Source organism: Sinocyclocheilus rhinocerous, unplaced genomic scaffold (genome assembly GCF_001515625.1).
Source record: "Sinocyclocheilus rhinocerous isolate Xijiao unplaced genomic scaffold, SAMN03320098_v1.1 scaffold1496, whole genome shotgun sequence".
NCBI lineage: Eukaryota > Metazoa > Chordata > Actinopteri > Cypriniformes > Cyprinidae > Sinocyclocheilus > Sinocyclocheilus rhinocerous.
The window spans coordinates 33,931-49,666 of record NW_015644664.1 but is presented as its reverse complement, the minus strand read 5'-3'; the positions used below and the strand labels follow the sequence as shown (position 1 = coordinate 49,666).

Sequence of the window (15,736 nt, the reverse complement as noted above, 5' to 3'; positions counted from 1 at the left end):
ATGTTTATCTACAGATCAAGTATAATAATAGGAACATTGTATCATCCTTGAGAGAGTTTCGTCGTCTTGACTGTCATAACTGAAAGCGACACGCAGCTTGAATGCTGAATGGAGGATGACTGACAGCCGCAGCGGAGAGAAGAGTTTACGTGAACTTCAATTTAACGACTTAAATATTAATCTGTACCTCACATTAAACTATGGAACGGGTCTCAGAACACTTGAAATATAATGCATGGAAACCTTATGGTGCTTTATAATGTTTTTGTTCCTTTCGTGGGGCTTAACAATAACACAGTATAGTATACGCACAATATCGGATTTGGATCGGTCTCGTCTGACCGATACCCTGATCCAGCAGGAAGTGGCAGTATCGGACCGATACAGATACTGAATATCGGATCGGTGCATCCCTAGTTTAAATATTAACAGCCGAGATCACAAGGACCTACTTCCATTTGCAAATCAGTTTTATCTTTAAAATTTTTTTGTTTTATTTTGAAGTCAGTGTTACAAAGCTACTAAAGCTATTCAAGTCCACCAGCAAAGCAACATAACATAAGAAATAAACAAGGTGCTCAAAAATAACACATGCTTTGTGCTGTCTCTGACACGCTTAAGAGAACATCAACATAGTTATGTATGCTGAAGCTTGGCTTCTGGGAAACAAGCATCACAAAGAGTTATTTTCAACAGGACACTCGAAACCCAGTGGTGAATCAACATATTCCATGCTTTAGGGCATGGAATATTGCAGTAACTTTTTTTATGCTGCAATTTCCAAGTAGTCGATTTGTCAGTTTAATGCAACACTGCCACCTAGATGTAGCTCGTGTGACATGTTCAGATGTCAGCATTGAGGTTTTATCAGGTTTTCTGTCAACTGTTCCTGAGCATTTTTTCTGTATGTGCGTAATTTCATTTTCAAGGGATGCTAAATACCCCATAAAGTATGGTCAAAAATTCTGAACAGTTGCCATTTTTCCAATTGAATACATTTTCCATTACACATTATATTACCAGCAGTGGAAGTAAAACATCTGTTCCAGTGTTATTTTAGTATTATAGCATTTATTCATATTTTGAATTAGTTTTATTATTATATTTTCAGTTTTCATTTTACATCATAATATTTATTTGCTTTAATTTTGTCAAAATGCAAAATCTAAGGTTTGTTTTTAGGTTTAAAGGTTTAAAATAGTTCCAAACCTATATGAGTTTCTTTCTTCTGCTGAGCACAAAAGAAGATATTTTAACAATGCTGGTAACCAAACAGTTGACGGTAGCCATTGATTTCCATAGTAGGGGGAAAAAATACTATTGAAGTCATTGGCTACCGTGAACTTTTTAAGTTACCAACACTCTTCAAAATATCTTCTTCTGTGTTCAACAGAAGAAAGAAACTCTCACAGGTTTGGAACAAGTGGAGTAAGTAAATTTTCATTTTTCATCCCTTTAAATTAGCTTTTGAGTCAGATTTTCAATGTGATCTCAGACTTACGATACATATATATATATATATATATATATATATATATATATTAATGAACTGTACAGTACAGGAAACCCTGAAAATACATCAATAAATGTAATTTGAATTACAATATTTGCCTGTTTTATCATCTGCCTGGTCAAAATCCTGCACACCTCTCCTAATAAGTCACAAAATTCGAGCTATTATTCATGTCTGAAGCACAAATTGGGTTGTGAAAAAGTATAAACAACACTAACAGTGAGGTTTGCCTTAGCAAACACCGTTAATAAACACATAAGCATAAGAAACAGTGTAATCGGTACGGCTGTCTGCTAAAAAGCTTGCTTTTTAATTCATAGTGTGTTTTCAAACTTTAAAATCTATTGAGGACTAAACTATGTGCAAATTGTTTTGTCAGATCTATTGTTATTCAAAGTCAATCCACGAGAGGTTTTTAATGGTCCTCTCTGTTGCTGCTCTAATTCTTCCACAGAGATCAATAACCCACCCACCATGACTGATTCCACAACTTCTACAACAAATACACCATTTATAACGAGCCACGGCCTGACATTTCTCCTCAAGCAACAACATAAGGCCGTGATCCTCTTACTTTACAGGAATAGTTCGCCTAAAAATGAAAATCTGCCATGATTTACTCGTCCTCAAGCCTTTCCAAACATTTCTGAAAAATATCCTGGTTGTGGTTTTCTATATTTTAAGGGCGAAAGGGTAATTTTAAGGATTTAAAGATTTTGGCTAAAGACCTGAGAGGTCAAAACCTCATAGTTGCTGGATAAAAGATTCAAGAGAATCTTCAAAAACGTATAAATACTTACTGAAATTGTGAGCGATCTTTGAGTTCAACATGATTTCCATAGTACTGATGGACTCTGATCTGCAGACGCGGCCCCTCTCTCTCACTCCAAACAGCTCATACAAGCGCGAGGAGTCAATTTCAATCTTCCTGGGGTTCCTGCGAGACCACATTGACTTCTCGATCTGCAAATGCATATTCATATCAAGACATTGACTTGAATACAAGTGATCTTCAGCAGGCGTAAAAATGATCACATATTAGGAAACAGATTTAGCGCAACAACTATTTCACTGATGAGACAACCATGCTGCGTTTGCAATATGCAATGTTGAATTACTCTTTTTAGTGAATTCATAAGCAAACAACATCACACACACACCATGTAGGGGCTTTTTTTTCACCAAAAATAAAAATTGTCATTTGCATTTTAAATCCAATTTTTGTGTCAAACAGGGTTATTGTAGTTAACTACAACTAAAACTTGAAGCTAAAATTACAACTATAAAAAAAAACATTTTTATTACTTGAAATAATATATATATATATTTTTTTTTAATTATTATTATTATTTTTTTTTAAGCTAGTTTATATTGCAATAATATTTCAGAGTATTACTCTGTTTTACTGTATTTTTGATCATATAAAGGCAGCATTGGTGGGTACAAGATACTTTTTCAAATACATGCTCATAATTCATCATTTTAAATAATTAACTAGCAATTAATTTAGCAATTTTGATATTGTACAAATGCTTAATGGTATTTTATTAATGGTATTTTGATTGACCCAGGGTTATTATAGTTAACTACATCTAAAGCTAACACTATTGAAAAACGTTTTCGTTACTTTAAATAAAATAAACGTTGACCGAAATAAAATATACATTATATAAAAAAATTATAACTTCGCATTTTATTTCAAGTAGTTGCCAAAGCAACATTTCTCATTTCTATTTAATTTACTGTATGAAAATTTATATATATTAACGAAAACTGAAAATATTTACTAAAACTTTAAAAATTACAATGAAAATTATAAAAACTTTGAAAAATAAAAACTATATATATTATAGACATATTTAATAATAATAATAATAACAATAATAATAATAATAAAACACAACAAATGCTAAAAGGTTGCCTAAAATTAAAATGAAAACAGAAAATGTGAAAAATAAAAAATAATTAAACATATTCAAAATAACTATAATAGTATCTCAATGACACTGGTCTGACCAAAAATCTGCCACATCTGGAGCTCTTCCAAATATAAAACAGAACGCATAAGCTGATACCTTATCCTGAGCCACCAGGTCCCAGTGAAAAGCTTTTGTCCTCTCTGAAAGCGGCTTGGATTTCATGGGCAGCGGAGGGGGCAAAGGGGCAGGAGGGACAGGACCTGGCACTGCTGACGGCACAGGCAACGGTGGGGGCAAAACAAACGGAGCCGGTGATGAGCACGTGGCCACTGGTGAGGTCACGGGCACTGCTGAGGGCGTCCGGTCTGGCTTGCGCACAGCTCTGCTCTGTGCTGTAAGGGTTGGCTTCGGTTCTGCTTCTGATGCTTCCAGGGAAGCGGTTTCTGGCTCTGGTGCTGCTGGAAAAGCTGCAGGAACATTCGGGGATGTTTTGGGCAAGCGTGGTCTCAGTGAATGTGGCACCGGTGGAGGTGCAAGCGGCACGTGGTTGTCCTGTGTCTTACTTTCTGACTCTGTAACATCAGTGAGATCTTTTTCAGGGGCTTCATAGAAGTGTTCAAGATGTGACTTTCTTTTCCAGTCCACACATAGCTGTTTGATCGCTTTCACCCAGGCATCTCGCTCATTTGTTATGGCCTGTGGGGTTATGTGGTCACTTTTTGGTATTCGGAACCTGACAAAAAAAAAAAAAAAAAAGGGATGAGAAAAAATTTAAATAGATATGAGAACTGGCGAGAGAATCTGCCTGTTTGTCTCCCCTTGAATATGCTGCTGGGCTCTTATCAACAGACATTACATCTGAAATTTCCATTACAGTGCCAAAAATGGGATGTGGAACAACGAGACGCTTTTAGAACAGAACCGAAGTGATTAAAGCCACAATTTCTCCCTGTCACAATATGATTGGGGACAAGACTGCAAGTTGTCAGGACGACATTTCCTCTCCAGGGTCTTAAAAATAACTAGTCATTGGGCATTCTGGCAACAACAGCTTTGGTTTTCGGAACAAAAAAAAAAAAAAAAAAAAAAAAGAGTGTTGTTGAGAAACATTCGGCCTCACAATCATTTTCTCTTGACTATTACTTATTGAGAGGTCAAGATCAGTCACTGAAAGTGCACTCGACTCACACAAAGTCATTCTTGTTGTTGTGCAGTGTGAAGGTGTCTGTGTTGCAGGGGGTGTCCACCCTGACATTACCGTCGGAGAGATGGATGACAAGAGCTGCCCCATCACCCCCAGTACACCTGATATCATCCACACTGGCGTAAATCTCTGAGAAACTCCAGACAGACTCGCTGGAGGAAACAGACACACCTGCATCACTGCTGGAAGACTGCTGAGTGACTGGGAACAAGGTCAGCTGACCAGTCTGAAGATTAGCCTCGTATCTAAGAGTGAAGAACAAGAGTGAATGGACCTTATAAAGCACAGTAAAAACAGTAATATGGTGAAATGTTATTTTAATTTATATGAACTGCTTTCTATGTCAACCTATTTTAAAATGTAATTTATTCCTGTGATCAAATACGATCACAGGAATAAATAAAAAAATTAAAAAAAATTAAAAAATAAATAAAAAAAATTTTTTTATAAAAAAAATATTTTTTTTATAAACCGTCAAGCGGGTTATGACGAAAATAGCTTGTTATGATTATTACGGTAACCTGCAGGCAGTGCAAAAAGACAGCCTTTGAAGTGATTTTCTTTAGTCTTCAGCCATTCAGTCAATCAGAGAACTCTAAAGACTGTCATTTTCTTCTTAAGAAAAAAAAATTGAATGTTCTTAAGAACAATATTTGAGAACTTGAATTTTTCAAGGATTGCACTTAAGAACATTCTTACAAACTTCATATTTATCTTAAGAAATCTCTTAACTTCTTTCATTATAAGATTTTAGTGAATCCGGCCCCTAGTTCCTATTTATGAATCAATGTAAGCCTATTTATGAATTTTTTCACCTGTTTTTAGGTAAAATTAAAAAAAATTTAATATTATTTAGAAAAGTAGCATACTATAATTTAAAACTTATGGTTAGGAGTTTGTTAAAAAAGTTTGAGTCAGCAGAATGCCTGTCTTAGTGAGTAAGCACCACTAAAATGTTAACAAACATGGCCTAAAGATTATTTGAAAGTGATAAGATGTTTGTGACTTAAGTTCCAGTCTAACTAGTATAACGACTGCTAAGCACTAGTCTACAAGCAGACAAAACAGAGTTAAAAATGTGCATACGTCTTCCATTTGAATGATGCCAGTCCTCCTCTCTGCAGTAATAGGTGGCCCTCTTTGAGGTTGTCAGGAGTTGGAGGCAAGTGTGAAGTTTGCATTTCAACAGAGTTCCCGTTCACAAGAGGGCTGTATATGTTACTGTAGATGACCTGATTTACCAGCTGCATGATCTGAAGGTCATCAGAAACACAGTTTGATCTATTATCATCAAATACTCATAATAATAATGATTTAGAAAGGGCAGCAGATTTGCTATGTATTTAATTTAAAGAAATATTTTTTACTAGAAATGTACTCACCCTCAGGCCATCCAAGATACATGAGTTTATTTGTTCATCAGAACAGATTTGGAGAAATGTAGCATTACATCACTCGCTCACCAATGGACTTCTGCAGTGAATGGGTGCCGTCAGAATAAGAGTCCAAACAGCTGATATAAATAATCCACAAGTAATCCATATGACTCCAGTCCATCAATTAACATTCTATGAAGCGAAAAGCTGCATGTTTGTAAGAAACAAATCCACCATTAAGGCATTTTAAATTTAAACCACTGCTTTTGGCCAAAATATGAGTTGATAATCTATTATTTAGCTTTCTCCAGTGGAATAGTCTAGAAAATTTACCAACATCTATGTTTAGAACTGTTTTGGACTGTTGTCAGATATGCTTGATCTGTGCATATTTCTCTCCTGATTTAGACGGGATAACTTTTTCACTGGAAAAAATAACATTATGACAAAAGGACTTTTTGCTGGAAGCAACGGTTTGAAGTTGAGAAAAAAAAAAGCCTTAATAAAAGGATTTGTTTCTTACAAACATGCAGCTTTTCACTTCACAAAATGTTAATTGATGGACTGGAGTCGTATGGATTACTTGTGGATTATTTTTATCAGCTGTTTGGACTCTCATTCTGACGGCACCCATTCACTGCAGAGCATCCATTGGTGAGTTACATTTCTCCAAATCTGATGAAGAAACAAACTCATCTACATCTTGGATGGCCTGAGAGTGAGTAAATTAGCATTTTTGGGTGAACTATTCCTTTAATGCTCTGGTAGAGAATTGAAATTCAATCCCCGTAGCATGTGATGTTCTTACCTGCTGCTTGTCCTCTAAGGACGCAGCTTCCAGCTCATAGTCAGACCGATCTCTAAACGAAATCGAGAACCTGGTACCTGGTGCATCATGGCAGTTTTTCACCTCAGAAAAACAGAGCTGCCGTTTCACAATGCCTTTCTCAATGCTGCACAAAAGGCTTGTGCTGAAATCAATCTGAAGCAAAAAGGTGTGCATTTGTTATATGTGGTTTCTAAAGACCAGAGCTGTATAAAAGCAGTTCAGTGTGTAGATAGATACACACCTGCAACACCCGTTTCTGCCATATGTAGCGGTTGAACTTACGAACACTGAAGTTGTACTGTGACTGTTTTTCCTGCAACAGAGATATCAATGATAATGTTAAACAAAGAGTTCAAGAAATAACTAATAATACTTCCTCTTTGCAAAATGTCACTTTACAAAACTCGACTAGGACTGATTACAATCACCATAGAGAGCCGCTCATAATATTAGGGCTAGTACCACGAAGACTGGTTGAACAACAAATCATTTCCTTAAAAAGAACTGTCAAAACATTTCAAAGTTCTTAAGAAAAATATGTGACTAATTCAGTCCAGCTGTGCTCTGAATGACTTACACACCCATTTTGCTGACCTATTTTATGATTTAAAAAAAAAAAAAAAAAACTCAATAGAAAGACATATTTAAAATGTTGATAAGATCTTCAAATCTTCATTTAACATGAAGGTCAGGAGTTTTAAACATAGCCCATACTGCACCTCCAGCTCAAAGTTCCTCTGCTTGTGTAACGTGCCATTGTTAGCCCGAATCAGAACTTCATCGATACTCATTTTGCCTGATTTCACCCAGTTCATGACATTCAGCTGCATTTCGTTGCTAAGCTGTAGAAACAATACGAGTTTAAGTCAAGAGCTGTGATTATTCTTAAGACAAGCACATGCAGTCTCCATGCAACATTGTTTGGTAACAATTAACTCGCTTACAACAAACTGTTGAAATGAGGAAGTTTAACTTTTTTTATTATAGTTCACATCAGAATGATTTGTGGACACCAATTTATATGACACGTGGCTGCGCTTCTTGTAAATTTGAACTTTTTATTACACATTATAGACAGACAAGGTTTTTTTCTTTTGTTTAATGTCATCAGCTGTCAATCAGTGAGGGAGATTAAATGCACTAATTTGTTCATGAAAGTGAGAACACAGCTTATTTGTAACAAATTCACAACATTACATTCATTTACAGCCCATTCAAATGTTTTTGACGTTTGATACCCATTTTGTGTATTTAAATAAACAGTTTATTTAAAAGATTATCTGTTCTATTTCAACAAAGTTGTAGTTAAACAGACTTTTTTTTTTCCACTGAATACTTGCTTATTGTTATTAAGAAAGAAAAAAAAGTCAAGAAAAGGTCCTTACCTGAGGAACATGCACCGTCTTTCTGTAATCCATGCTTCTTCATTGGACTTCAGGAGATCAAAACATTTCAGATCACCCATCAAGTGTTGTCAAATAGTAAACTGACTGAGGATTGCAGACATCTGAAAAGGGATGCGTGTTTATGTGAGAGAAAACTAGGTATGCTTGTATGGCATGTAGATTTATTACTAGGTAACTTCCTTAAATGCGGCTTACCTGAAGGAAAAAAAAAACAGAAAAAGATGAAGTCATACACCTCCACCCTTTATCTGACTTTTCATCTTTCTGTGGGACACGCAATGTCCGTCCCTCAGTTGCAGAGTCAGAGTCATTCTCTGCTGTTGTCTCCATATATAGTTGGTTGTACTCTCAAATTTGACGAGTAAAATAAAACATGGATATCGGAATATGTCTCAAATTTGTAACACAATTCAACCGTTAGATGGCGTACAGCCGACACAAACTAATCACTACGGCGCTGCAGTCAAATACACTTTAAAGGGGTCATATGATGCGATTTCAATTTTTCCTTTCTCTTTGGAGTGTTACAAGCTCTTGGTGCATAAAGAAGATCTGTAAAATTGCAAAGACTAAAGTCTCAAATCCAAAGAGATATTCTTTATAAAAGTTAAGAGTCAGCCACACCTACCTAAAACGGCTCGTTCTAACACGCCCCAACATACCTACGTCACGATCTCGGAAGGATAGCTGGCCAATCAGAGCACACCTCACTTTTCAGACCAATGAGCTTTGTAAAAATCAACGTGTTTCAGAAAGGCGGGGCATAGAGGAGAAACAATAATGTACAGTATGTGGAAAATAATGTGTTTTTTTATCCTTAAACCGCATAAACACATTTAATTACACCAAATACACAAAACAATGTTCTTTTTAGCAACATCATATGACCCCTTTTAAATACGGTGGCCATATGTGCCATTTATACGGGACACGTCCTGGACAGGATTTTTATATTGCCTAAAACATCCAAAGTAGTTTGAACAATAACGTGAAGGTATTGTACATAATCGACCAATCGTGGCGCGTCGCGCGTGAGAAGGTGAGAACGATCAAAGCGATGAAATATGCGCACGTGTTTGTTCGTTGACACCAAAGTACCGCGAGAGCGATTTAAAAGCATAAGGAGCCGTCTGCTCTGCTCTCTATAGCTCTCGTGAAATAATGCCATACAACGATCGATCTGCATAGTGCAAACAGTCAAAACCTGAATATTTTAGGCAATATAGAAATCCTGGCAAGGGTGCGTCCCGTAAAAATGGCCCGTATGGTCACCCTAACTTTAAATAAAGTGCAAACGCAGCCTATAGTGTGATTATTAAAGTGGCATGATACTTACAACAAATTCAAATCAGTTACTGCATTTAAACAATCAGCATTGAAGCAAGCATTTCAGCTTAAATAGGCTACTGTAATGTTTAGAGCATGGAAGCCCAACCTGTTACTGTAAATACACAATTTAATTAAATAAATACTTTAAAAAAAACAAAAAAACAAGTTGAAGTCAAGAACAGTGTCTCATAGATCCTTCATGAGCCTAAATCCTTATTTCTCTCTCTGTCTCACTCTGAATTTTTTTCAGATCACAATTGTGAAATCAGCGATTAAACGTCAGATAATAATAATAATAATAATAATAATAAAAACATGTAATAGCCTAATGCAAATAAAACTGTAAACAGACACAGGCTTGTCTTTCTTCAATGATTTTATCAGCGGGCTGAAGATCTGCAGCGCCTCCTACTGTTTAGACCGAGAAGAGACTCGGAACTAGATTTATTGAGGATGAATCTCACTTTCATTTCTGTAAAAAGATCTGCTTTGTGACATGCAAAGGGACTGTCCTGGCCTGGGTCACACCGTCCGGAGCGAAGAACACTGTTATCTGTGAGTATTTTCTCTTTTTTGTGATTTTACCTACGGTTTCCTAAATTCGATATATATATATATATATTTTTACCTGTTTATAAACGTCTTAAAAAGTTGTTTTTTTAATTAAATTGTTATATCATGAAAATTAAACGAAATAAGTACTCACATATCTTACCTCGACAAACCAACAGATTCGCCTCAGGCAGACAGTCAGAAAGAATAACCGTTGAAATTTAAAAATCTGAGATTCCCGCTTCAGGATCGTGACGGTTGTCCAGGCAATTTGTAGTTGTGCATCGAGAGATATAGCTTAACTCGATATTTGCCACTGTAATAAAAAGGAACAAAATAAAACGACATATCTTCCAGAAGTTTCTTTCACTATGATTTTACATACTCTGTATAGGCTATGTTGCAGTGAATATTCATGAAAGTAGTGAAAGACTTTAGTGAAGGTTAATCTTTACCGAAGAAGAACCAAAGCCTCTATAAGCAAATATTAATTCAATGAAACTAGTGATCGCAGCTGATATTCAGGTAAGCCATATAATGCAAATGTAAGCGCCAATTCAAACTCTGAAATATCAGAATATTTCAAATATGTAATTTATTTGGCTGTAAAGCAAATTTCGAGATGTGTTGTCGAATGAATGATTGAATGAACAGTCCAATAAAAACATGTAAAATTACAGTAAATTATAACTGGTGTTTATTTTGTGGCTAGAAATATATTGTGGGCCAACTGTTTTATAAATAACAATTTTACCGTTTTGCTGTGTTATCGTTCATTATGAAAATGTTGTTGCAAAGACCTATACAGTTTCTGAATTAAAGTTTTCTTATATAGGACAGAGATGACAATCAAGTACTTTGACATAAATTGCTGTTTCTAGGCACTGCAGTATTTAATTTTAAAACATAAAGTTTATTTTTGTTTTGTTACCTTATTACCTTATCTATGACATGAATTTAAACACAAGCCCAGATATGACCGTGATTCGACTTTTGTTTTTACGAAAAGGAAAATGTACAAGTTAACACACAAGTTAGACCAGTTTACTATAATGAATGATAAGAAGTGTTGTTAGTAACTGTTGAAGTGTTGCCATACCTACTGTGGTATATTGTTGTTACAAAGCTGTACATGCCCATATCCGCTTATTACGTCGTGACGTAAGAAATGCTGTTTCCGGGTCCAAGCCTCAACTCGCTTCACTTAAGAATCTCAACAGCCGTTTATGAGCACTGTTTATTCATATTACACATTTAAGCTAAACATTAAAAAACTTACGGTGTACACTACAGTCTTCGTGCTCATAGCGTCCCAGACACAAATAATTTTTATATTTATTTATTTGTATTTTCATTGTCTGGCTATCTGGGATTTCGGTATGGAGTTAAAGGTTAGGATTATAATTTGTTTGTTAGTTTTATAGTACACTGTGAGTGTATATTAGCACCGTTTGTTGTTTTCGTGTGGCATCTCATAGAGCGTTTTCGACCCGGAAGCGGTGACGTATGACGTCAGACTTAACAAGTGGATAGCCAGCCAAAGCCCTGGCCATATCAGTAAACAGTATTAGCATTATCTACACTGTTCAGTTCAGCATTGTATAGGGTATATTGTTATTGTTTGCCTTTTCAGCCATGGCATCCTCCAGTGGTCCTCTAAATGAGGAGCTCCAGTGCTCCATCTGTCTGGATGTGTTCAATGATCCAGTCACCACTCCATGTGGACACAACTTCTGCAGAATCTGCCTGAACAAATGCTGGAAAACCAATCCAGGCTGTTTCTGCCCAATCTGTAATGAAAAATTCAGCAAAAGACCTCATCTCAAGATTAATACAACACTCAGAGAGGTTGTGCAACACTTTAAGGAGAAGCTTGAGCTAGGAAGATCTGATGTGTTCTGTGACATCTGTGATGAAAGAAAGCAGAAAGCCCTTAAGTCCTGCTTGATGTGTCAAAGCTCTTACTGTGAAACTCACCTGAAACCACATCACAGAGTCCCGCGTCTAAAGAAACACACACTGATCGATGCTGTGGAAAATCTGGAGCATTATATATGCCAGAAACACGAGAGACCATTGGAGTTGTTCTGCAGAGATGACCAGACGTGTGTGTGTCTGTCCTGCACCGAAGGAGACCACAGGAATCACAGCACTGTTCCTATAGAGGAGGAGAGTCAAGAGAAGAAGGCAAGAAATACAAACAAATACAAACACGATAAAATACCCCATGAAATGCAATGCGTGTTGACAGGTTGAAGATCTCACCCGTCTTTCATTCCATCTGCTAGAAGTTGATTTTGTCAGGTTTTTTCAAATACAAGTTACCCTTCAAACTGTCAGAAATGGATTAAAAGATACAAAAACACAATTTTGAATTCCTGGGGCCTTTAAATGTTTTTTTTAATTTTTTTTAATCAATATTCAAATAAGACTTTCTTGTCAGAAGACGTAAAGCTAATTTGAGAGATAAATGCTTCTGTGTTTTTCTGTTTGTAGAATCAGATCGTTAAGACACAGACATGTTTGCAGCAGATGATCCAGGACAGAATGAAGAAGATTCAAGCCTGTGTCTCTTTGTCTCGGAGAGAGACGCTTGAGAAGGTTGGTGTGTTTGTGGATTATGAGGAGGGTCTGGTCTCTTTTTATGACGTGGAGTCCAGCTCTCATATCTACTCTTTCACTGGCCAGTCTTTCACTGACAAACTCTATCCATTCCTCAGCCCATGTTATAATGATGAAGGTAAAAACTCAAGCCCACTGATCATTTCACCTGTCATTTCAAATAAATGAATATACATTCCAAACATGAAGCACTTGATCTGAAAGATTAAATATGCATATGTTGTTATTTAAAGGACAAGAAAAAGAAAAAATAAATGCATGCCAAGACAAAAAATGTGCCTGCTAAATTCAAAGTAACAAGGCTTTGAATCTAATATCCATGATCAAGATTATAAAACATTTCTAGTCAATCACATTAGATTTAAAACCCATGTGACTAATCTGGAGTCAGGTGAAAATGACATGTTGCGTCATGTCAACGTCATGAAATGTAAAAAATTTGTGCTACTTGTTACATGTCCGTGCTGCTTGTTACATGTCCCAAATAAAGACTAGTGGATCATTGATGTACAGTGATGATGAGGTCTGGTGTATGCAGTCTGAGGTTGAACTGTGTGGCCAGAATCTGTTTGGTCTGATTGGGAGCGCCCTGGTCCACCGGATAGTTCATGTACTCCTTATACTGCAGAGTCCAACGAAGAGACTTAGCTGAAGGGAGACAAGTGAACATGCCATTAATGACAATGAAAAAAAAAAAAAATTATAATAAATAATTGTTGATCATTTTGCATAGCAGTGCCTGTTCTGATTTAAAGCAACAGCTTTGTTTGGAAGAAATTAAAACTAAACTAACTTTTCACTACATAACATTTTTCTCTACTGGTTTTCCATTCTCGCTGCTCATAAGACTGACATATAGTAACCATTTGTCAAAAAAACTTTTCTCTTTTTAAATGTTGCACTATGAATATTTGTTCACCCCCACACCTGCTTTCAGTCATCCATCATTGCCATCATTTTCACTGCACATTTATATTCATGATGCAAACAACTACATTTTGGGCCATTGACTTTTTGCAATTTCACAAATGAATGGAAATTCAACCAATTCCTCAAACATTAGGTGCAATAGCTTGATTGTTTTGTGCTTTTTTCCCTCTAAAAAAAAAAAACTAAATTTATGGAAAACAGATCCAACATAAGCTAATGAAGATCCATGAATCCCAGGCCTCATCACCAAGTGATTTTTGACAAATGCAGCAACCAATTCAGACATTTTGGGACATAATAACCAGAAAAAAAGTCTCTGGTGGGACTGTTTGATAGTCAAACTCCACTCACTCTTTTGCAGTTTGAGGTCGAGAGGAATCCAGTTCTTTTTCAAGGTGGCTTTTAGCACTCCAGTGTAGTACATGACCATCACTTCATACAACAGACTAGCCGTGCGCTGCTTTGATCTTTTGTTCTTCAAGACGGTGGAGAGTTACAAGGTCCATGACGATCTAAACGTTCACGTCGGTGGGGGACAGATACAAAGTCTGCAATTTTAGGACAGTTTTAAATGCAGTTTATAACCCTGATTTTTGTGAATTTTGTCATTTTATGTTGATAAACATTAAAGGGTTAGTTCACCCAAAAATGAAAATTAGCCCATAAATTACTCACCCTCAAGGCATCCTAGGTGTATATTACTTTCTTCTTTCAGACGAATCCAGTCGGAGTTATATTAAAAATTGTCTTTGATCTTTCAAGCTGTTTAATGCCACTCAGTGGGTGTTGCATGCATCCGTCCAAAAGAAGTTAAATAAAAAACGCCCATCCATAAAAAAGACCGTTGTTTTGTTTTGATCTCTCCCCTGCGCTTCCGCATTCGTCACTTCTGAGCGGTGCAAAGCTGACCTAATACGTCATCCTCCCGGAGCTGCTTCCGTGTACAACAGTGAGCGCAAGCTAGATTAAATTGATTATTACTAGGGTTGGGTATCGTTTGGGTTTTTTTCGATACCGGTGTCAAATCGATACTTTTAAAACAGTTCCGGTGCCTGAACCGATACTTATTAAAGAATAGAGAAAGAATAGAGATTGCTAGTGTTAGAGGCTCTTTTTCTTTATAAATAAAACAAGTAGTTAGAATAGAAATAGAATAGAGAGTGCAAATGTTAGAGGATCAAGTTTTTTAATAAAAAAAAAACAAGCAGGTAAAATTAGAAGTAGCATTAGAATAGAGAAAATATTGAGTAGAGGGTTGCTTGGATTGAGCTGGGCAGGTCATTCCACCAGGAGGGAACAGTTAATGTAGAAGTCCATGAAAGTTTTATCAAAGGTAGAATGCAAAATGTTTCAATACAAGCATTTCAGTCAAATTTAATTTATGGAATATTTCAAACCTTTAACCCACTTGGGAAAATCAACCCATGGCAACAGTTTAAAAGTAGCCCAATTCTGTGGAAAAAACCGCGGACTTGGTAACCCTGCATCCAACAAGAGCTACCGGAGTCAGCTTTGACTGATCACAGGTCGAGAATAAGGAGAGATGACTGACAAGACCATCCTGGAGTATACGCTCAACAGATCCTGAGCTCATTGACAAATATCTGATCTTGTAAGATGTGCTCCCTATACACAGTGTGCGTGTGATCGCGAAATCGAAAGTGAAAGTAAACAGCGCAAACGCTCATTCAAAAATATTTAAATACACCGCATCCTGAGAGCGGCTCCCTGATACGCCAAAATTATATACAATATTAGAATGTTTAAAGAAGTGGACACGAAAATCGCGGGAGCGAAACACATGTTGCGGGAGCAGGCGGCAATGGCCAGAGATTCAGCGGGAGTGGGATTAAGAAAACAGCCGAATACCGGACATTTTTAGAAATTTTAGACAATTAAGAAATCCCGGCCGGACGCATTTTTGTAGGTCCAAAAAGAGGACATGTCCGGCGAAAAGAGGACATATGGTCACCCTAATCTATTGCTAATCGATGTATTCTTTTTAAAGTAGCATATGGAACATATTTTCTGCCTCATTCTGTGACAAGAAGCCTCA

General features: G+C 36.5%; 2 protein-coding genes across 2 annotated transcripts in view; both read right to left on the bottom strand.

Moving 5' to 3' along the window:
* Positions 1-8,259, bottom strand: part of LOC107758780 (formin-like protein 13) — a 50,118-nt gene extending 41,859 nt beyond the window's left edge. The window contains exons 1-8 of the mRNA XM_016576595.1: positions 8,227-8,259; positions 7,561-7,683; positions 7,083-7,154; positions 6,821-6,994; positions 5,723-5,889; positions 4,621-4,881; positions 3,589-4,165; positions 2,314-2,476 (exon numbers count right to left, since the gene is read on the bottom strand). Coding sequence (XP_016432081.1) covers positions 2,314-2,476; positions 3,589-4,165; positions 4,621-4,881; positions 5,723-5,889; positions 6,821-6,994; positions 7,083-7,154; positions 7,561-7,683; positions 8,227-8,259 — 1,570 coding nt within the window. The remainder of the gene's footprint in view (positions 1-2,313; positions 2,477-3,588; positions 4,166-4,620; positions 4,882-5,722; positions 5,890-6,820; positions 6,995-7,082; positions 7,155-7,560; positions 7,684-8,226) is intronic.
* Positions 8,260-13,005: 4,746 nt separating this feature from the next.
* On the bottom strand, positions 13,006-14,326 carry LOC107758783 (protein-glutamine gamma-glutamyltransferase K-like). Its single transcript, XM_016576599.1, has 2 exons — positions 14,032-14,326; positions 13,006-13,398 (listed from the first exon to the last, which is right to left on the bottom strand). Exons 1-2 carry the CDS (start codon positions 14,108-14,110, stop codon positions 13,250-13,252), a joined length of 228 nt encoding a protein of 75 aa, XP_016432085.1. The 5' UTR covers positions 14,111-14,326; the 3' UTR covers positions 13,006-13,249.
* Between the last annotated feature and the right edge of the window lie 1,410 nt (positions 14,327-15,736).

Excerpts from the sequence above, each read along its gene's own strand:
- LOC107758783 (XM_016576599.1), bottom strand. The coding sequence starts at position 14,110 with ATGGTCATGTACTACACTGGAGTGCTAAAAGCCACCTTGAAAAAGAAC. Across the intron at positions 13,399-14,031 it reads CGACCTCAAACTGCAAAAGA|CTAAGTCTCTTCGTTGGACT; the intron begins GTGAGTGGAGTT and ends GTCTCCCTTCAG.